Raw genomic sequence first — 22,698 nt, 5'->3', positions numbered from 1 at the left:
CAGTCCATCCTTCATTCACCTGTCAGACTGATCATCATAAAGTACAGATTTCCCCCTATTCAGTAGTTCCATTAGCTCCCTGTTCTTTCAGGGTTAAATATAAAATTCTTCTTGGATTTCAAAATGTTCTATAGCCTGGTTTTCCTTCTACCTTTCTGATCTTCTCACACCTTGCTTACCTTCCCTCACCATGTCTTCTGTGATCCAGTGCCATCGTCACCCTTGTTCCTCACACAAGAACCTCTTGTCAGATTCACCTGAATTTTCACCATCTTCTGCGCCTAGAATTCTCTTCCTTCTTATCTCCATCTCTGTGTTCTCTCGTTATTCTCAAGTACCCACCATCTCACTTTCTGCCTTTCCTGTTCTTCATGCTCGTGCTTTCCCTCTGCTGATGACTTTTAACTTGTCATGTATAAATCTGCTATGCATATAGTTGTTTAGATGCTGTTTCTCTCATTAGGCTCTAACCTCCTTGGGATCAAGGACTATTTTTTTTTTTTTAATCTCCGGTGCTTAGCCAGTGCCTGGCATATAGTAGGTATTAATACTTCATGACTGTTGACTGATCCCCCTCTTTCTTGTCCTCTTCCTCTCCTCTCCTACTCCCCTGTTTAATTTGAGCTATATCTATCTCATACTTTTTGTATCTATGTGTGTATTTGTAACTGTGTGTTCAAGCTTCCTTTGCTTCAGGTGTAAGTGAAGCCTGTTCCCTTAACCTCCCTCCCTCCATGTTTGTATAATCTTCACCTTTTTATCTCTATTTTGTGAGTTAAGCATTTCTCCTCCACTTCTACCCATTATTTCTCTCCGGTTCCTCCCATTTCTTCCTTCTTTGAAGACTGACAAAACAGAACAAAACTACCCCAAACTCTGCCTATCTTAGTTAACTTTCTCTATAACCCTTTGAAGACATTATTAAGGTTAAAGGTGTAAACTCCTTTAAAGGTTTGAACTCCTTTAAAGGTGTGAACTAAGTGCATAAGTACCTTGTAAGAATCCTAACAGTTAACCTTGATTTTTCTTTTCTTTATTAGTAGATAAAAGTTTTTCCTCAAATAGTTCCTTCAAAATGATCAGATGTACTTCCATTTCAAAGAGTTTAACTTTTTTTTTTTTTTAACTGAGGCAGTTGGAATTATGTGACATCTAGCTGCCCCCATTTTAAAGTATTTAGTCAGTACATTGAGGCTTTTTTTTTTCTTTTCTTTTTTTTTCCCCTGGAATGTTAAGTGTCTGAGATCACATTTGAATTCAGGTCCTCCTGACTTGAGGGCTGGTGCTCTGTCCACTGTACCACTTAGCTGCCCCCATTTTAAAGTCTTTAATCAGTACATTGAGGCCTTTTTTTTCCCCCTGGAATGCTTGAAGATCCTCTACTGTATTTCTTTAATATTCTATTTTTCCCATTACAGTAACTTATCATTCTGCCAGATTAGTTTTTCTTAGTTGAAAGTCTTTATATTCTGTCTTTATCTTTCAAGGCTATCATTGATCTTTTAGATCTCCAGCTCCAACCTGTTGAGTAATGTTCTTGACTCTTTATTTTCCCTTGGCCCCAATGTGTAATTAATTGTTGTGTCTTGCTGCTTCTTGTTCTATAACTTTTCCCTTATCCATTTCTCTTTTTATTTACCCCTCCATATTAGTTCAGACCTTGGCAGCACATTAATGCATTAGTACTTTAATTGTTTTTCTTGATGCCATTCTCTCTTCTACAATTCATCCACTACACAGATACAAAGTTATTACTAAAATTCTGACTATATTACAGATTCTTTCTGTCCTTCCCAATCCTCTCTTACCCACTGGGAAGGCAAGCAGAATATGAATTATGTATATGAAATCATGCAAAACATACTTTCTTATTAATTATGTAACAAAAAGAAAGCAAAAAAGAAAGTGAAAAATGTATATATTTTTCCACTGAATTTATCAGTTCACTCTCTGGAGATAAGATAGCATTTTTTTCATCATGTTTAGGATCATTGTATTGATCAAATTAATTCTTCTATCCCTCATAACTTAGTTTTCATCAAGGCTTGGTTCATGGGTCATCTCTTTGATGTAACTTTTCCTGATTCATAAGTTCCTAGTACTTCTTCTAGAATTAATTTATATTGAATTATATATATATATATATATATATATATATATTGTTGCTATGTATATTTCATGTTTATTTGTATTATTCTTCCATGGTAGAACAAAAATATCTTGAGGTCCAAGATGCTTTGATTTTTATATTTTTAATCTCTACTGGGTTGAATTTCATTTGATGTTCCCAAGTACCTATTATATAGCTACTGTGAGTTTTGTTGTCCTCATTTTAAAAGAAAAGGAAGAATGAATACTCAGAGATAGTATGATTTTCCTATAGTCACGTTGCTATTGAGTGTCAGCGGCAAGATCTAGATCCCTTTTGATTTTAAGTCTAACTCTAAATTTTATCATGCTATTCACTTGTCTTCCTTTCCTTATTAAATTATAATCTTATGGTCAGACATTAAGTTTCCTGTTATATTTATAAACCTAGCACAAAGTAGACATTCAATATTTAAGTTGTTGAAATGCATTGCTATTATAAAAACTTCACCAAGAAATATGTGAAAGAAAAAATCAAATACATAGTCAACCCACAATGTATATGCTTTCTAGCACTTCCATATGTTAATTGATAAGTGACTTCATGGATCTAATTTATTTTGTCTCAGTGAAACAGATCACATCCTACTTATACTCATTCTCTTAGCCATGCTTTCCCAACATTCTTCACGGGAAGTCTACTGGAAATATATGCTTGAAGTCATCTTTGAGTTTTCCTGAAATGCAAAGAATGCAAAGAACTCATCAAGTCTGTGTGCTGTTGATTGCTTATTCTTGGCCCTTATTTTTTAAAGTAAATATTTTTGGTGATATATTTATGTACTACTTTTTCATAAGTCCTTATTGAATATGTATTGCAGTTTGTACACATCTGTCATACCTTTCTGTTGTTCTTTGTTTGACCTTAACATCATATATTTAGGTATTACAGTATTTTATCATTCTTGGCCATTGCTATCACTAGAAAAGTACTAGTAGGAAAAGATGAGCCTATTTTTAGGGAGCAGATTGCAGTGATTAAAAGTTGTTCACATTTTCCAAAAGGCAACTGCCTACTTTTCTTCTCCTAAGCCCCAAATAATTTTCTATTTTCCTTGCTTTTATACTAAACTTTGTAGGGTGTTATTAGTTATTCTTCAAATAGTTTTTTTAGTATTTTCTTTATGTCTTTAAATATATTTTGTTTTTTTTTTAATTTTGTTTTTTATTAATTTTTATAATTATAACATTTTCTTTGACAGTACATATGCATAGGTAATTTTTTTTTTACAGCATTATCCCTTTTACTCCCTTCTGTTCCGAGTTTTTCCCCTCCTTCCCTCCACCCCCTCCCCTAGATGGCATTCCCATACATATTAAATATCTTATAGTATATTCTAGGTACAATATATATATGCAGAACCGAATTTTGTTGTTGTTGCAAAGGAAGGATTGTATTTGCAAGGTAAAAATAATCTGGGAAGAGAAACAAAACAAAACAAAACAAAACAAAAAACAATGCTCACAGTTTACACTCATTTCCCAGTGTTCCTTTTCTGGATGTAGCTGATTCTGTCCATCATTGATCAATTGGAATTGTTTTAGCTCTTCTCTATGTTGAAGATATCCACTTCCATCAGAATACTCCTTCTATAGTATCATTGTTGAAGTGTATAATGATCCCCTAGTTCTACTCGTTTCACTCAGCATCAATTGATCTAAGTCTCTCCAAGCCTCTCTGTATTCTTCCAGTTGGTCATTTCTTACAGAACAATAATATTCCATAACATTCATATATCATAATTTACCCAACCATTCTCCAATTGATGGACATCCATTCATTTTCCAGTTTCTAGCCACTATGAAAAGGGCTGCCACAAACATTTTGGCACATACAGGTCCCTTTCCCTTCTTTAGTATTTCCTTGGGACATAAGCCCAGTAGTAGCACTGCTGGGTCAAAGGGTATGCACATTTTGATAACTTTTTGGTCATAATTACAGATTGCTCTCCAGAATGGTTGCATTCTTTCACAACTCCACCAACAATGCATCAGTGACCCAGTTTTCCCACTGCTCCTCCAACATTCATCATTATTAGTTCCTGTCATCTTAACCAATCTGACAGGTGTGTAATGATATCTCAGAGTTGTCTTAATTTGCATTGCTGTGATCAATAGTGATTTGGAAAACTCTTTCATATGAGTGGAAATAGTTTTAATTTCATCATCTGAAAATTGTCTGTTCATATCCTTTGACCATTTATCAATTGGAGAATGGCTTGATTTCTTATAAATTAAAGTCAATTCTCTGGATATTTTGGAGATGAGGCCTTTATCAGAACGTTTAACAGTAAAAATGTTTTCCCGATTTGTTACTTCCCTTCTAATCTTGTTTGCATTAGTTTTGTTTGTGCAGAAAATTTTTAATTTGGTGTAATCAAAATTTTCTATTTTGTAATCAATAATGATCTCTAGTTCTCCCTTGGATACAAACTCCTTCCTCCTCCACAAGTCCGAGAGGTAAACCATCCCATGTTCCTCCAATTTATTTATGATTTCGTTCTTTATGCCTAAATCTTGGACCCATTTGATCTTATCTTAGTATGTGGTGTTAAATGTGGGTCCATTCCTAGTTTCTGCCATACTAATTTCCAGTTTTCCCAGCAGTTTTTGTCAAATAATAAATTCTTATCCCAAAAGTTGGGACCTTTGGGTTTGTCAAACACTCGATTGCTATTTTTATTCACTATCTTGCCCTGTGAACCTAACCTATGCCAATGATCAACTAGTCTATTTCTTAGCCAAATGGTTTTGGTTACTGTTGCTTTATAATACCAAATGGTTTTGGTTACTGTTGCTTTATAATACAGTTCTAAATCAGGTACAGCTAGACCACCTTCATTTAATTTTTTTTTTTCATTATTTCCCTTGAAATTCTCAACCTTTTGTTGTTCCATATGAATTCTGTTGTTATTTTTTCTAGGTCATTAAAATAGTTTCTTGGAAATCTGATTGATATAGCACTAAATAAATAGATTAGTTTAGGGAGTATTGTCATCTTAATTATATTCACTCGACCTATCCAAGAGCACTTAATGTCTTTCCAATTATTTAAATCTGACTTTATTTTTGTGGCAAGTGTTTTATAATTTTGCTCATATAATTTCTGACTCTCCTTTGGTAGATATATTCCCAAATATTTTATACTATCAACTGTTATTTTTTTTTTGTTTGTTTTTTTAAATTTTTATTTTATTTTATAATTATAACATTCTTTTGACAGTACATATGCATGGGTAATTTTTTACAACATTATCCCTTGCACTTCTATTCAGATTGTTTCCCTTCCTCCCCCATCTCCCTCCCCCAGATGGCAAGCAGTCTTATATATATTAAATATATTACAGTATATTCTAGATACAATATATGTGTGTAGAACCGAATTTTTTGTTGCACAGGAAGAATTGGATTCAGAAGGTAAAAATAACAGTTTACATTCATTTCCCAGTGTTCCTTTTCTAGATGTAGCTCAACTGTTATTTTGAATGGAATTTCTCTTTGTTTATCTTGCTGTTGGATTGTGTTCGTAATGTATAAAAATGCTGAGGATTTATGTGGATTTATTTTCTATTCTGTAACTTTGCTAAAATTCTGAATTATTTCTAATAGCTTTTTAGCAGAGTCTTTGGGGTTCTCTAAGTATACCATCATGTCATCTGCAAAGAGTGATAGTTTGATTTCCTCGTTTCCTACTCTTAATTCCTTGAATCTCTTTCTCAGCTCTTATTGCCGAGGCTAGCGTTTCTAGTACTATATTGAATAGTAATGGTGATAGTGGGCAACCTTGTTTCACTCCTGACCTTACAGGGAAAGATTCTAGTTTATCACCATTACATATGATGTTTACTGAAGGTTTTAAATATATGCTTGTTATTATTTTAAGGAATAGTCCATTTATTCCTATACTCTCACGTGTTTTTAGTAGTAATGGATGTTGGATTTTATCAAATGCTTTTTCTGCATCTATTGAGATGATCATATGGTTTTTATTAATTTGATTATTAATATGGTCAATTATACTAATAGTTTTCCTAATATTAAACCAGCCCTGCATTCCTGGTATTAATCCCACTTGGTCATAGTGTATTATCCCGGGGATGATTTTCTGAAGTCTTTTTGCTAATATCTTATTTAAGATTTTAGCATCAATGTTCATTAAGGAAATTGGACTATAGTTTTCTTTCTCAGTTTTCGATCTACCTGGTTTAGGTATCAGTACCATGTCTGTGTCATAAAAGGAATTTGGTAGGACTCCTTCAGTCACTATTTTTTCAAATAGTTTATATACCATTGGAGTTAGTTGTTCTTTAAATGTTTGGTAGAATTCACATGTAAATCCATCTGGTCCTGGGGACTTTTTCTTAGGAAGTTTGTTAATAGCTTGGTCTATTTCTTTTTCTGAGATGGGACTATTTAGACTACTTACTTCTTCCTCTGTTAATCTGGGCAAGATATATTTTTGAAGGTATTCTTCCATTTCATTTAATTTATTGAATTTATTGGCATAAAGTTGAGCAAAGTAGCTCCTAACTATTGTTCTAATTTCCTCTTCATTAGTGGTGAGTTCTCCCTTTTCATTTTCAAGACTAACAATTTGCTTTTTCTCTTTCCTTTTTTTAATCAGATTTACTAAGGGTTTGTCTATTTTGTTGGTTTTTTCATAGAGCCAACTCTTAGGTTTTTTTTAATTAATTCAATAGTTTTTTTTACTTTCAATTTTATTAGTCTCACCTTTCATTTTTTGAATTTCAAGTTTTGTGTTTATCTGGGGTTTTTTAATTTGTTCCTTTTCTGGTAATTTTAGTTGTAAGCCCAATTCGTTGGCCCTCTCTTTATTTTATGCAAATAGGCCTGTAGAGGTATAAAACTTCCCCTTATTACTGCTTTGGCTATGTCCCACACATTTTGGTATGATGCCTCATTATTGTCATTTTCTTGGGTGAAGTTATTAATTATGTCTATGATTTGCTGTTTTACCCAATCATTCTTTAGTATAAGATTATTTAGTTTCCAATTATTTTTTTGGTCTATTTTCCCCTGGCTTTTTATTAAATGTAATTTTGATTGCATTGTGGTCTGAAAAGGATACATTTACTATTTCTGCCTTACTGCATTTGATTTTGAGGTTTTTATGCCCTAGTATATGATCAATTTTTGTATAGGTTCCATGAACTGCTGAGAAGAAAATATACTCCTTTCTGTCTCCATTTAGCTTTCACCAAAGATCTATCATATAAAACTTTTCTAGTATTCTATTTACCTCTTTGACTTCTTTCTTATTTATTTTGTGGTTTGATTTATCTAATTCTGAGAGTGCAAGATTGAGATCTCCCACTATGCTCTCTATTTCTTCTTGCAGCTCTCTTAGTTTCTCTTTTAAGAATTTAGATGCTGCACCACTTGGTGTGTATATGTTTAATATTGATACTGCTTCATTATCTATGCTTCCTTTTAGCAGGATATAATGCCCTTCCTCATCTCTTTTAATTAGATCAATTTTTGTTTTTGCTTGATCTGAGATGAGGATGGCTACCTCTGCTTTTTTGGCTTCACCTGAAGCATAGTAAATTCTGCTCCACCCTTTTACTTTTAGTTTGAATGTATCACTCTGTTTCAGGTGTGTTTCCTGTAAACAACATATAGTAGGATTCTGACTTTTAATCCAGTCTTCTAACTGCTTCCTCTTTGTGAGGGAGTTTACCCCATTCACATTTATGGTTAGAATGACTAATTCTATATTGCTTGCCATCCTGTTAACCCCTGCTTATGCTTTTCTCCTTTACTTCCCTCTTACCCCCTGCCCAGTATTAAACTTGTGAACACCACTTGCTTTTCACAGTCCTCCCTTTTTATTATCCCTCCCCCACCTTAAAGTTCCTCTTCCTATTTTACCCCTTTTTCTCACAATTTCTGTATTCCCTTCCCCTTAGCTTACTCTTTCCCTCTCACTTTTCAATGAAGTGGAAGAAGTTTCACCATAAATTGAATATATCTGTTGATACACACTATGTTTATCTCCCTCCTTTCTTTCTCTCAGATATAACAGGTTACCTTTGCCTCTTCATGAGATGTAGTACCACCACTTTACACTTTTTTTTGATATAATTTCTTTTCCACCTCTAGTTTCTAGGACAAATTATACATGCGTTCTTTACATATTTTTATGGCAGAAGTATAGTTCTCAAGATTTCTTTTTACCTTTTTAGAAATCTCTTGAGTTCTGTATTTGAAGATCAAACATTTTATGTAGGGCTGGTTTTTTCATCAAAAATAGATGGAATTAATTTATTTCATTAAATGTCCATCTTCTTCCCCGGAAAATGATGCTCATTTTTGCTGGGTAAGTTATTCTCGGCTGCACACCAAGTTCCTTAGCCTTTTGGAATATTATGTTCCAGGCCCTTCGTTCTTTTAATGTGGACACTGCTAGATCCTGGGTTATTGTTATTGTGGCAGCTCCATATCTGAATTGCTTTTTTCTAGCAGCTTCCAGTATTTTATCCTTTGTCTGATGGTTCTTGAAGTTGGCCACTATATTTCTTGGTGTTTTGATTTTAGGGTCCCTTTCAATAGGTGATTGATGAATTTTTTTAATGTCTATTTTACCTTCTGTTTCCAAAATGTCTGGGCAGTTCTCTTTGATAATTTCCTGGAAAATAGTGTCCAGGCTCTTTTTTTCCTCACATTTTTCAGGGAGTCCAATTATTCTAAAATTGTCTCTCCTGTATCTGTTTTCCAGGTCTGTTGTCTTTCCAATAAGGTACTTGACATTCTATTCAATTGTTTCGTTTTTCTGGTTTTGCTTGACTATTTCTTGGTTTCTCCTTGAGTCATTCATTTCTACTTGTTCAAGTCTAATTTTCAATAATGTATTTTCTTCACTCCCTTTTTTTATATCTTTTTGTAACTGTCCAATTTTGTTTTTATCTTCTATGGAATTTTTTTCCATTTTATCCATTTTATTTTTTAGAGAGCTGATTTCTTTATCCAGCTCACTAATCCTGTTTTCCTTGGAGTTGTTTACCTTTTCCAGCTCACTAATCCTGTTTTCCTTGGAGTTGTTTACCTTTTCCAGCTGACTAATCCTGTTTTCCTTGGAGTTGTTTGCCTTTTCTAATTCACTAATTTTGTTTCTCAATGATTTCATCTCTTTATTCACTCTGGATAACTTCTCCAGGCTCTCTTGCCAAGCTTCCCTTTCCTTTTCCCATTTCTCTTCTAGCTCTCTTGTGAGAGCCTTTTTGATTTCCTCTATGAGATTCTTTTGTATTGAGGAGCAGCTCATATCCCCTTAGGGGATTCCTCTGGAGACAATCTGCTTTTGGTCTCCTCAGTATTTGAAGTCTGCTCTTTCTCCATACAGAAGCTGTCAATGGTTAGAGCCCTTTTGAATTTTTTGTTCATTTTATCAAGAGCGGAATCGAAGAAAACAAATTGACAAGAGAAACAATTGGTCTGTTTTGGGGGGGGATGGGGCTGGATGGTGTTAAAGGGCCTCCTCTACAGACTGGGGGTAGGGCAGCAGAGAGCCACTAACAGAACAGTGATGGCTGCCCTGCATCTGTGCTCTGAGGCTCTGAGAATGCGCTGAGTCACTCCAGGTTTGGTTGGGGGTGGGGGTGGCTGGGTTCTGAGAGAGGCTAGCTTTCTGGGGTTTTATTCTTCTCCGGTGTTTACACCTTCTCAGCTGCTTCTGGCTGCCTGCCCTCAGTCTGAGCCCAGTCTGTTCGACCCTCCCCCGAGTAAACACAGACCTTTTCTGGAGAATTTCAAGGATGTCTTCTCTTGGTGATTATTTGTGCGTTTCTTTTCTGGTCAAGCATTAACTCTGAGGCTTGTCATGAAGTAAGTCCTGAGAGAAAACAAGGCGCTCAAGCAGCTGTCTGCCTCCATGCCGCCATCTTGGCCGGAAGTCTATTCTTCAAATAGTTAAGGATTTTTTTTTTCTTGTAATAAACTAAATACATGGGTAATTGTTGATCTTATTCAGGAGGCTTTGTAGTATTTTAGTCAGTCAACTAGTTTTATTTGGCACATTCTATGTGACAAGTACCACTCAGAGTTCAAAATATAAAGACAGACAAATAATATTGCTTGTGTTCAAGAAGCTTATAGTTCAGTGAAAAACCAAGCTATAGACACACTAAATTAGAGATGATCAGCAAAGGCAAGATAACTAGCAGTAAGAGTGAATCTAGAAAAGCTTCTTACAGAAAGCAGTGATTTAGACTTGAAGGAAGCCAGGTAAGTCAGAAGGTCTAGATGAGGAAAGAGAGCTTCTCAGTCATGGGAGATAACCAGGGTAAATGCTCAGGGTTGGAAGAATTGTAATCTTGGTGATGGTAGCAGAAAGGAGGCCAGAGTCAATGCATTGCAGAGTATATGGGAGATAGTAGAAAGTAGAAAAGATAGGAAGGGCCCAGGTTATGGAGACTTTGAAGGCCAAACAAAGGATTTTAATTTTTATGCTGAAGGCATTTTTGTTTTAGTTTTATTTTGTTATCTACAAATAGTCACCTGCAATTATCATTAGCTATAAGATCTTCTCTTCCCTATTGCACTGACCTCTTCCATTCATACTTGGCTTAGTAAAGAAGGATATTTCTCCCCCCATCTCCACTGAGCTCAATTCATCATTAATACAGTTTCTGATGTAAGAGAATCTAGGAAGCCTACTTTAAGGGGAGCTAGATTAATACTCTTGATGTGCAATAGTGGCTTTTGTGCCTGGACTCATTGTATCATCCCCTGCTATCCTGGCTGAGCTGTTTTCACCATGTTTGTTGTCTTCAGGGTCATTTCGCCTTCCTTTATAAGCCTATTCAGAATTGCAATATTAGACTCCAGACATGACATCCTTTTATCATTCTTGATGCTAAAAAATTATTAGAAAAATCATTGCTGATCTTTTTCATTCTTTGAAGTTTTTTGTCATACTTTCATCCTTAAAAGCTCTTTGAATGATTTTATTTAGTTGAATTTCTTGCTAAACTGTCTTACATTTTTTTTATCTGTTGCTTTTCTGTTTTATGAGGCAGTACTTCTACACCTTGTCACTTTTCGCCCAGGACTTTATAGAGCAGTTTATACTCTAAACTAGTGTTGCCCTTGACTGCTGTACCTTGTTATTTGCCAAATAGCTTAAGTGTTTGTTTACTAAGTGACTTTTAGACTCTGTGGGACTCATTATAAAAACTAATTTCCTTGGCTAAATAAATATTGATAGGAAATCATTACAATAGAAAGTGGTAGTGGCATCAAAGACATGTTTAAATAGGTGGAATTAGTGTTGCTTTAATTATATGTTCTTTTTTCTCAATTAGATTTTTGCCATTTCCAGTGCTAACAGATTCATTTCTTGCCATTTCCAGTGCTAACAGATTCATTTCTTGAAGTAGTCATTATGTAGACACATTGAGACTCCTGTGTAATCTCTGATCTTTGGCCCTTCTTAATCTTTATTATTGAATTATATTTTCTGTTTATGTTTTGCTATCTTCATGTATCATTCCTTTTGCATTAAATATATTGGTTTCATTTTCAATCAATCAACATACATTTATTAAATATTTATTATATATGCCAGATACAGTGCTAACAATTTCTAACACTGGGAGATCATGAAAATCAAGAAGATGATCCTTAACTTAATTGTACTTTTTTATGGTTAAATGACTTTTAAATTTATTTAAAAATTATTTGCTCACTTTTTCAGCCTAATTTTTTACTTTGAACTTTTTGTAAAAGTTGATCTTTGTTTCTTGCAAGGTGGAGAGGCATTATCCTTATTTTCAGGCTTTTTTGTGCTGCTATTTTTAGAGCTAGTTTGGGGGATCAAGTTTTCAATGTTTCCAAAGTGGTGCGATCTAGGGAAAGGTATGGTCACTGATCTCTTGCTCTGCATTCTGGGTTTTACCACAAGAGCCTCTGCTATCTTGAATCTAATAGCACTAGTGCTCCTTTCTGCTCTGGAACTGTGACCAGGGTCCCTGTTCTCTTGTTACCAACACAAGCTCTCCTCTCCATTCTGGAACTGTGACACAGAATTACATATGGACAGTGGAATTGCCAGAAGTACTAAGTGTACCCATTGCCAACAAAGGATTTCCCTTAATTTTTTTTTTGCCCTCTTACCATTTTTGTGTTGCTTATCAACATGGCATACTCTCATCAGAAAAGGTGCTGTGTTCTATGACAAAAGCAGAACTGAATTAGCTCAGAAGAATTACGAGATGCATAAAACTAGAGAAGCCACTCCAGAGGTTCATAGGGATATTTGTGTTCTACTTGTGGAAAGCTTGTATACATCTGATTGGCCATAGTTGAACATGCGGTAGCTTAACTCTAACATAGTGATGTAATTTTGGTCTTTTTCAAGAAGAAAGGACAACAACTAACCAAAGACATGTTAGGATTTTACATTTTGCTTGGTGCAACCTTTAAGAACACAGGGATTTCTTTTTGAAATAATTAGGCATTGAAGTCGGGCTCTAGACAAGGCACCAAATGTATACTTAAAACACATATTATAATTAATTACAGTTTTATTAGAATTTTTCACTAAGTATAAAACTATTATAATTCATGATTATATAACTTTTTTAAATTTAATAGTGGGTTTTTTCCAACAGACTTAAAATCAGATGTGTATCTGTACATCATATATTCATTAGCAATTACTACACAGAAGATATTGTTGAATGTACTTTTAACATAAAACAGATTTCCTAGTTTTAGGAAATCAGTTTTGCACAGCCCATTTTTTATTATATTAAACATGATAAAGGTAGAATGGATATCAACTCATTGCTATCTGTGGGAAACCAAAAATTATAACAACAGATACTTCTTCCTCAGCTAGAATATCCCAGGACACACACATATATAATTATCATCTGAGAATTCTTGAACTTATTCAATTGTTGTTGTTGTTGTTGTTTGTACTTCATTCTCCAAGAGGACCATGACCTGGGCAAAGTCACTAGCTTCACTTTCCCTTTCAAAGTCATTTGGGTCCAGTGGTTAGATACAGGTCAGAACAAGTGGGGGTGGCTTTGGATGAACAGGTCTCAGTTTGACTGAAGCTGTTACTACCTAGCCTTCTAGGTAGTAACTGAGCAAAGAATCTCTTTTTTTCACTTAGTCCAAAAAAATCTAAGTAAAAAATAAATGAGTGAATGAATCTTGGGAGGGGGGGAAGACTCTCAGAGTTTCTGATTAAAGCAAAAATGACTGGTAAGCCTTAAATATTTATGATGAGCTGAGCCCTGGGTGAAGCACTAATAACTGTCAAAATAAATTATGTTTTCATGGAGCCACTTATGAGAGGTGTTTTGTAACATGCAAATAATATTTATTTAATGCTTTAAATTTTGCAAAGTATTTGAACTATATTATCCCCATTTGATACTTAGAACAAGCCTGTTGTGGGGCGGGGGGCTTGGGGGGAGTACTATTATCTCCAATTTATAGATAAGGCAACTGAGCTTCAGAAAACTTGAATGACGTGCTCAGTCCCAAAGCTAGAAAAATCTGAAACTGTTTGAACTCAGGTTTTCTTAATTCCAAGTCTGGCCTGCTCTCTACAATGCCTTTATTCCCTAGTCATCACTAAGAATACCAATATCAGAGACCACAAATAATTTTTTTCCCCTTGACTGTACTTATCATTAAGATTTTTATTATTGCTAAGACTGAAAATGGTTTATAGACAATAAATCTGACATTTGTTAGTCTTGAAATTTTGTCTTGTAGAAGTTTCATAGAATGTTTTTTTGTTTGTTTTTTGTAAATATTAACTTGGGAAAAGGAAAAAAAATCAACGATCCATTCTTTACACCTAGTCTTAAGAATTATTTTCAGTTCACTTTGTCATAGCTCTTTTGAAAGCCACAGATATCTGAAAACCAAACTAAATGACCAGACATTTCCAACTACTTTTAGTCAATGATAAGTATTTTATTTGACTTCAGTACCTTTAAAAGAGTTGAAGGACATAGGTAAGTGAGGAAAAAGTAGTAATTTATTATTATTAAATACATAATAATGAGGAGTAGGTAAATTCCTCTGTAATTCAATCTACAAATTGTAGAAGACATAAGCAGATTCATTCTTGCCCTTAGAAGCTTACAATCTAGTTGAGGAACTGAGAAAAACATGGAAGAAACTAGAGAATTAAAAAAGTAACAGACAATTTAGGACTATAGCAAGTGTTTTTTTTGTTTTTGAAGAGAACCAATGGCATCATGGATTCAGGTCTTGACTTGCTGTCAAATTGAATTGAAGGACACAAAGTTGTCAGTCTAACTCTCATCCTGAGTCATTGAAATCCTATTCTAAGACAAACCCAAGACACTTGGCAATGATCTGGCATGCAGTGGCTGACCTGGACATCTTCAAAGTCTGACTAAACTTTAAGCACTCCACTTATGGTGTTTACATGAGCAGCCTTCATGGCCATGAGAACAGGGGACAGACACATATCCCCAACTCCACGACATGTTTAAGGCCTACTGGTTATCCTCAGCCTGCTTTTATTTTGTCTGCTGTGTTGTTGTTATTGGGTTATGGTTATTGCCCATCCTGTGGCTCCACAAGTGAGAAATGAATGCCAAGTGGACATCAAAGGTGGATGAACAGTGACCTCTCCAGCAGAGGGCTAATCCTTCCTAAATTACTGTGTACAATCCTTTAGTAAAGAGAGCCTCAATGTATATTACTTATTTGTGTAAGTGTGTGATTTGTATTGGAAGGAGAATCCTTCCACTGATGAAATTTATTAAAGTACTGGCCGTTAGGAAAAAAGAAACCATTGAAGATTTCTGGACAGAAGACTAACATGACCCTACCTAGGTATAAAGAAAGGTTTTTTAAATTATTATTTTGAAGAATTAGTTGGCAGTAGGGGATAAGAATAGATATGGAAGAGACCTATAAGCAAATGATTTCATTAATCTAGCAAATTGCTAATTTGGGCTGCATCTCTAGTTATAGACAGACAGATATGAAAAATACCACAAAGATAAAATCAACAAGAACTTGGTAACTGAAGGGGTGAGAAGTGAAGTAAGAAGAGATGCAGTAATAGCCATATTTTGACCATGAGAGATTAGATTAATGGTGATGTCATTGACAGATATTTTTAAAAGTATATGTGTGTATTAACAATCATTTAAAATTTTTTGAATTCCAAATTCTATCACTCTTTGAGAAAGCAAGCAAATAGGATCAATTATACCTATGAAGTCATGCAAAACATATTTCCATATTAGCCATGTTGTAAAAGAAAACAGATGAAAAGTAACCAAGAAAAAAGTTAAAAATATACTTTAATCTGCATTCACAATTCATCAGTTCTTTCTCTGGAGTAGATATTTTTTGTCATGGGTCCTTTGGAACTGTCATTTACTGGAATATTGAAATCAGAAGGAAGAACATATTTAGAAGAAAACATAATAAAGTTTTGTACATGGTGTTTAAGTCAATCAGCACAAGTTGATGAAGCCCCTCCTATGTGCTAAATTGCCCTCAGGTGCCTCACAATCTAATAGAAGGGAGATAACATGCAAACAACTATGTACAAACAAGATGTACATGGGATGAGCAGGTAATAAGCAGGAGAGGGGAGAACATAAGAATGAGTTTGGATTTTGGCTGGAATTTGAGGAAACCATTGTATCCAATTGATGGAGAAGAGAAGGGAGAACAAGAATAAAGAGTCTAGGATGAATCTGGGATACTGGAAGGAGAGATGTATTTTAAACAGAATTAGAAAAGGAAAGGGGAAGGGAATCCATATATATTAAATAACTACTATGTACCAGATATTGTGCTCAGCACTTTGGAAATATTCTATCATTTGATGACAATGAATTCAAATGAGTTCAGTTTTACACAATGTTGAAACATCAAGTATTAAATGCAATAAGCAACTGGTGATGTGAAACAAATTTGGGGGAGAGACTGGAGCTATGATTCTTAAGATATCTTAAAGAAAAAAATTCAAATGCTTGAAAAATATCAAATAACTTGTTATTGCCCCTAAAAGGCTATTAAGAAGTATCAAAAGCTATTATTGACTTATATGCTTATTTAACTATATCTATAAAATCTTTATGAGAATACTTAACAAGAACATAAAGACATGAAAAGGAAGAGGCAAGCTTTTGTAAATAATAATCTCCAGCAGATTACGTATTTATAGTCATAGAATTAACTTCAAAGATCAAAGTACAATTATCTACTATGCTACATTGTTTCTTCATTACAAAAAAAAATCCCATTTGATTCTATGATACTTTTAAAAATACTTTCCTTCAGCAAACTGTCTCCCATGAATACATTAAAATCATATAAGAGACCGTGGGATATAAAATCACAGAAACATCTTTATTCAATAATTTTCTATTTTGTCATGCAAGTTATAAAAAGTTATAAAAAAAAAGATAAAAAAGTTATCTTCTCCAAAAATGTTTGAGACAGTTTTGGAAGATGTCCAATATTGAAACTAAATGAAAGGAGGATCCCCTTGAGATGGGAAAGACCTTTAGATATTGCTGTTTGTGGATTACATCAGACCCTAGAACATTGATATCAAACCCTAGAACATTGCAGAACTCCTTAAATGAGATCTATAATCATTCAAAAGAGGAAAAATAAGCAGCTAAAGAATATATACTTTATTCAGATTATGACATTCAGTTATTATTCTATGGAAAATGATGCGCAAGATGCTCTCAGGAAAAAAAAAAAAAAAAGCCTAGAAAGTCCTCCATGAACTCAAGTGAAGTGAAATGTACTGTATACAAAGTAATAATGATGATTACCCTTTGATCCAGCAGTGTTACTACTGGAGAGATCTTAAAGACAGGAAAGGGACCTGTATGTGCAAGAATGTTAGTGACAGCGCTCTTTGTAGTGGCCAGAAACTGGAAATTGAGTGGATGCCCATTAATTGGAGATTGACTGAATAATTGTGGTATACGAATATTATGGAATATTATTGTTCTGTAAGAAATGACCAACAGGATGATTTCAGAAAGGCCTGGAGAGACTTACATGAACTGCTGCTGAGAAATGAGCAGGACCAGAAGATCATTATATACTTCAACAACAATACTATATACAGTGATCCTCAAACTTTTTAAAAAGGGGGCCAGGCCACAGATCACTGTCCCTCAGACTGTTGGAGGGCCAGACTATAGTCAAAACAAAAACTCACACTCTGTCTCCACCCCTCAGCCCATTTGCCATAACCCAGCAGGCCGCATAAAAGTCCTCAGCAGGCCGCATCTGGCCCGTGGGCAGTAGTTTGAGAACCCCTGTATCAATTCTGATGGACCTGACCCTCTTCAACGATGAGAATAAGTTCCAATAGAGCAGTAATGAATTGAACTAGTTACACCCAGTGAAAGAACTCTGGGAGATGACTATGAACCACTACAGAGAATTCCCAACATCCCTATTTTTATCCACCTGTATTTTTTATTTCCTTTACAGGCTAATTGTACACTATTTCAAAGTCCAATTCATTTTGTACAGCAAAATAACTGTTTGGAAATGTATACATATATTGTATTTAATTTATACTTTAACATATGTAACATGTATTGGTCAACCTGCCATCTGGGGGAGAAGGATGAGGGAAGGAGGGGAAAAATTGGAACAAAAGGCTTGGCAATTGTCAATACTGTAAAATTATCCATGCATATATATTGTAAATAAAAAGCTATAATAAAAAACGTAAAAAAAAAACTAACTAATGATGATGTTCTAGGATTACTAGCTGTGAATGCCTTTGCTATTCTCAGCAGTACAATGATCCATGACTACTATAAAGTATGAAAAATTCTATCCATATCCAGAAAAAGAATTGATTTTATCTGAATACAGACTGAAGTATTCTCTCTTTCTCTCTCTTTCTCTCACTCTCACAATGTGACTTTTATGGAATTTTTTTGAATAACTTTACATATGGTTTCTTAGTTGTAGGTGGGGATAAGGGAGAGAAACTAGAACTCAAAAATTTTTAAGAACAAATGTAAATTTTTTTGTTTTGAATGTAACTGGAGAAAAAATATTAAGTAAAATGGGGAAAAAAGTATGATATTCAATGAATAAATAATACATAGAGTTGGTTAATCAATATATAATAGTTAACACACATTTATTGAATGTCTACTGTGTCCAGGCAAATTCTGTAATTTGGCGCCCAGAATTATAGAGTAGGAGAAAAATTAGGTTTGCTTTTGGCTATTTGCACATTACTTTTAATAACTTTTAAGTTTCCCTCAGAAATAAAGGTCTATTTTTTAAGCATCAGCGTTCTTTCAATGCTCTATTTTGTCATGCATGCCCAATCTCTAAAGAGTTTAAAAGTCAGTAGAGATGAGTGATTAGACCATAATTATCTTAATGATGATGAAGAATTTTAAATGAGTAGCTGCATAAAAGAATGTCAGTTCAGAGAGGATTGTTTTTTATTTTATTTTTGTTTTTTAGTTCAAGGAACATATAGTGCTTATAAAAATGGATTAGATCAGATGCTTAGGCTAGGTTGTATTTATAAAGAATATCAGAATAAAGAGCTTCTTAATAGAATAAATAGTGGCCTAAGCATGAAGTGAAAGTGAAAGATAATTAATTGCTAGGCCATATGTTCCATTGTTATCAATGAATTCTTAAGAAAGAGGAGAGCTTTAAAGAATCAAGTCAACAGTTTAGGCAATATTTCTGTGGACATAGTTCATAATTCATTGCATAATGTGATGTAGTAGATGTTTGTTGTTCTTTCAATCATGTCTGACTCTTACCGCATTTGGGATTTTGGGGGTAAAGACACTACATCAGTTTACCATTTCCTTCTCCAGATCATTTTACAAATGAGAAAACTGAGGCACACAGAGTGAAGTGACTTGCTTAGAGTCACACAGATAATGTCTGAGCCTGAATTTGAACTCAGGTCTTCCTGACTTTAGGCCTGACCTTTATTCACTGAACTGCTTTGCTGCTTGATACAGTGGATAGAATGCTGGAATTGGAATTAGGAGGTCCTGGACTTAGATTTTGCTTCTGGTTTAGTAGATAGTGATGATAGATATTTCACAGAGCTTTTCTGAACTCTCTCCTTATATGTAAAGTAGTATCCATAATGCCTATTATTAGTAATACTTATTCACAGGGTTATAAGGCTCAAATAAAATAATGCAAGGAGAGGGTTTTATAAATTTTAAAACTTTCTCTATTTTGTTTTGTTATCTTAATGTTGAAAGAACTCCCATTCTGTTGGCATAGTAAAAATGCAGTATAGAGTTCTGCCATGGAAAATTGAACTGCTGTTTTTGTCAGATTTTGTTCTTTTAGAAGGGAAACTTTTTTCAAGGACTAGGACCTTTTCCTTTACCTACCTGACTGTCTAGAGGTTTGAGCATTAGAGAAACCTGCTGACCTCCCTATTAACAGGTACTTTGTCTCCTGCTTCATCTGGTGTTTGGAAAGTTTTTGGTTTCTAAGTCAGGGCATAACTATGTACATCATGACAAACTTTTATTTTATGATTACATGTAAAAGATTTTCTATTGTTGAAATGAATAATTAAATATGATTTCATGATTATTTGTAATTGTTGAAATAAGAAGTTCTAAAATGAAAATACATTTTTTCCTACTAATAGAAAAGAATTATATCATTTGCACAATTACAGGCACTTTTAAGAATTATTAATAGACAAAAATTGGAATTTGAAAAACAAGCAAATTGGGAAATGTTTCTTCACTTTTTAAATGGAATAATGAAAGTATGTCTTTGAATAGTAAGAACTCTAATTTTACATTTTTTACTCAATTTTGAAGGCATTTCAGGAAAAAATACCTTTAAGCTTGTTAGTAGTAATTAAGATCCAGAGAGAGGAAAACAGGTTGAATAGAGTCAGGAAGATGTGGGTTCTAGTCCTGCCTCTTACATATCACTAGGTGACCCTGGGCGCAATTCTCTTAAAAACTTATTTATTAAGGAAGAAATGGTCTGAGACGAATTTCAATATTTTTGAGTTTCTTACATGGAAGAAAAATGGCAATAAAAAAATCCAATAGGAAAATATGATTCAATAAAAAAATTAGTTATGATACATTTTCAAGGAAAAGAATAAATAAATAATTGAAATGAATAAAGTACCAATTTATGTTTTCCCAGGAAAACTATGTTTTAAAATTTCTTTATTTTCAAATTTCTAATAAACCTTATTTTAAAAGTTGTTACTGAGTTTTCAAAATTCTGCAGTGTAATATGGCAGAATATTTTGATACTTCATTTGATTGCTATCAGTATTACTATTTAATCTATTTTACTTAGATATCTGGGAGAGCCTAATTTTATTTTATGGTTGTCATATTGTCTTTTAGTTTTTTTCACCATAGAAGAATTTTTCTCTTTTTGTCTGTAGTTTCTATTCTATCTTTTTGATACTAAGTTCTGAGCTGAATGAAAAATATGTTGTTTTCTCAATTGCAACAAATAGTAGATGTATGCCTTGAAATGTAGTCAAATACAGCAAAAAGTTTCAGTAAGAAATATAGAAATAGTTATCTCATGACTAATATGCTTTTTTCCATATTGCCTAGGAGAGGTTTCATGCAAAATAACAAAAATATCTCTTGTGTGGTGACCTTTGTATGGTTTATTTGTGATCCTGTGCAAAAAAACCTATTTAGATGGAAATCACTGATTTAACTCAATTGCCCTTTAAAATGCAATTGGCCTTTTATTTTTCGTAGGTTGAAGTTACATTATGCATCATATGAGCCAACTATAAGGGTGTTGCATGACAGGCACCATATTTTACTGAGGCAGAAAATGCTTACCTCCTTGGAAAGAGACAAAGCAGTTGGGCAGGTAACTAGATGATTAGTCAAAGGTACCATAAAAGGATTCTCCTCTTCCCCGCATAACTTACTTTATAGAATTTAGGGGAAAAGCAAACGTTGCTGTATTTTCCAAGTTATATTAAAATAATGTGTTCTATTAATTGTGCTTTTAGTTAAAAAATAATTTGAAAGCATCTTTTAGCCACTAAATATATAGTTTTTTATATTTTATTTTTTATTATATATACATAATTGTTAAAATTATATATAATTTATGTATAAATATGTATTATATATAAATATATATAGTTCCATTGACATTTATTATATTTCTTAGCCTATAATAAAAGCAGAATTTTTCAGGACTATGTGTATATTGTTTTCCATAAACAGATACTTTATATGCCTTGTTAACAATAAGGGCTTGTATTATATTGCACTTTATGATTGTAAAGCCATGAGATACATTATCTTCCTGTAAATTTGATAATTCCTAGTTATCCTTGTTGATGGTTGGTTGGGCTTATTGTTTCTCTCACCCACACAGGACTCCTTTCAGACCCAGTCTTCCTGGCTCCCACAGAGATGTGAGCCTATGCCAGAGAGGCAATGTGGTTTAGATCAAGGCTTCTTACACTTTTTCCATTTGTGACCTTTTTTTGCTGGAGATATTTTTACCGGACTTCAGGTAACCCCCACATCCAGCCACAGAACCCTTTATGGGTCAGAAGGTGGGATCCAGATTAAAGAAGACAAAGGTCAGAGGACACTTAGGTGCCAGACCAACCCTGCTGCTCTCTTGCTGGGCAACGTCAGAAAGCCAGCTTAATTCAACAAATATTTGATTTGTGTGTCTGCCAAGTCCAAGCCCAGTACTAAAGAAGCAAAGACAAACCCACCAAGTCCCTGCCTTCAGGGAGCTTGCAATCTGATAGCAATGGGAGTGTGCACAGAAAGTTTGCTTACCATAGGCAGAATGCAGTGGAAGGAGAGATACCCACAATGCCATAGGACAAAAACATCTGCTTGAAAGATCAGAAAAGTCTTTGTGAATAAGAAGACAACCAAAATAGGCCTTGAAAAGAGACAAAAGCATTGATGAATTGAGAGTATACTGTAGAAGCTGAAGGACAATCTTGGTGCTGGAAAGTAGAAAGAGCTTTCAGTTTTAGGATAAAGAATTACTATTTTCTGCTATCAGCTAATGATTCTCAATTTTTTTGATCTTGGGGCTCTTTTATACTTTTAAAAATTATTGTAGACACATAATTTAGATTTATATCTATTGATAATTATTGTATTAGAAATTAAAAGTCTTAATATTATTATAAAAATAGATTTGACCTTATAGACCCTTGAAAGACACTTGAGGTTCCCCAGGAGTCTCTGGATCATATTTTGAGAACTATACATAGGCAACTGATTTCTAAGCAAGAGTCACACAGTAAAACTTAAACATTAGGCAAAATGGAAAGTATGTGAAGGATAAATTGGAAAAAGTAGAGTCTAGAGAAAAAAACAATTAGGAAGCTGAAAATACTCTCGAGAAGGAATAATGATGGCAGAGGAAGCTTTAGAGGGAAAGGCAGGATGAAAACAAGAGACATTACAAAGGTAAAAGCATCAGAACTTGGCAGTCATTTGGATCCTGACAGTGGAGAACAGAAAACACTCAAAAATTTCCAGCCTG

The 22,698-nt window shown here is 34.0% G+C and overlaps 1 protein-coding gene across 1 annotated transcript in view; it reads left to right on the top strand.

Moving 5' to 3' along the window:
* The window catches only part of SPAG16 (sperm associated antigen 16), a 1,297,727-nt gene that overhangs the window by 69,038 nt on the left and 1,205,991 nt on the right, over window positions 1–22,698 (top strand). The window contains exon 7 of the mRNA XM_074298771.1: window positions 20,919–21,036. Coding sequence (XP_074154872.1) covers window positions 20,919–21,036 — 118 coding nt within the window. The remainder of the gene's footprint in view (window positions 1–20,918; window positions 21,037–22,698) is intronic.

Source organism: Sminthopsis crassicaudata, chromosome 3 (assembly GCF_048593235.1).
Source record: "Sminthopsis crassicaudata isolate SCR6 chromosome 3, ASM4859323v1, whole genome shotgun sequence".
Lineage (NCBI taxonomy): Eukaryota > Metazoa > Chordata > Mammalia > Dasyuromorphia > Dasyuridae > Sminthopsis > Sminthopsis crassicaudata.
The sequence above is the reverse complement of the archived record's forward strand: the minus strand, read 5'-3'. Positions and strand labels throughout refer to the sequence as shown.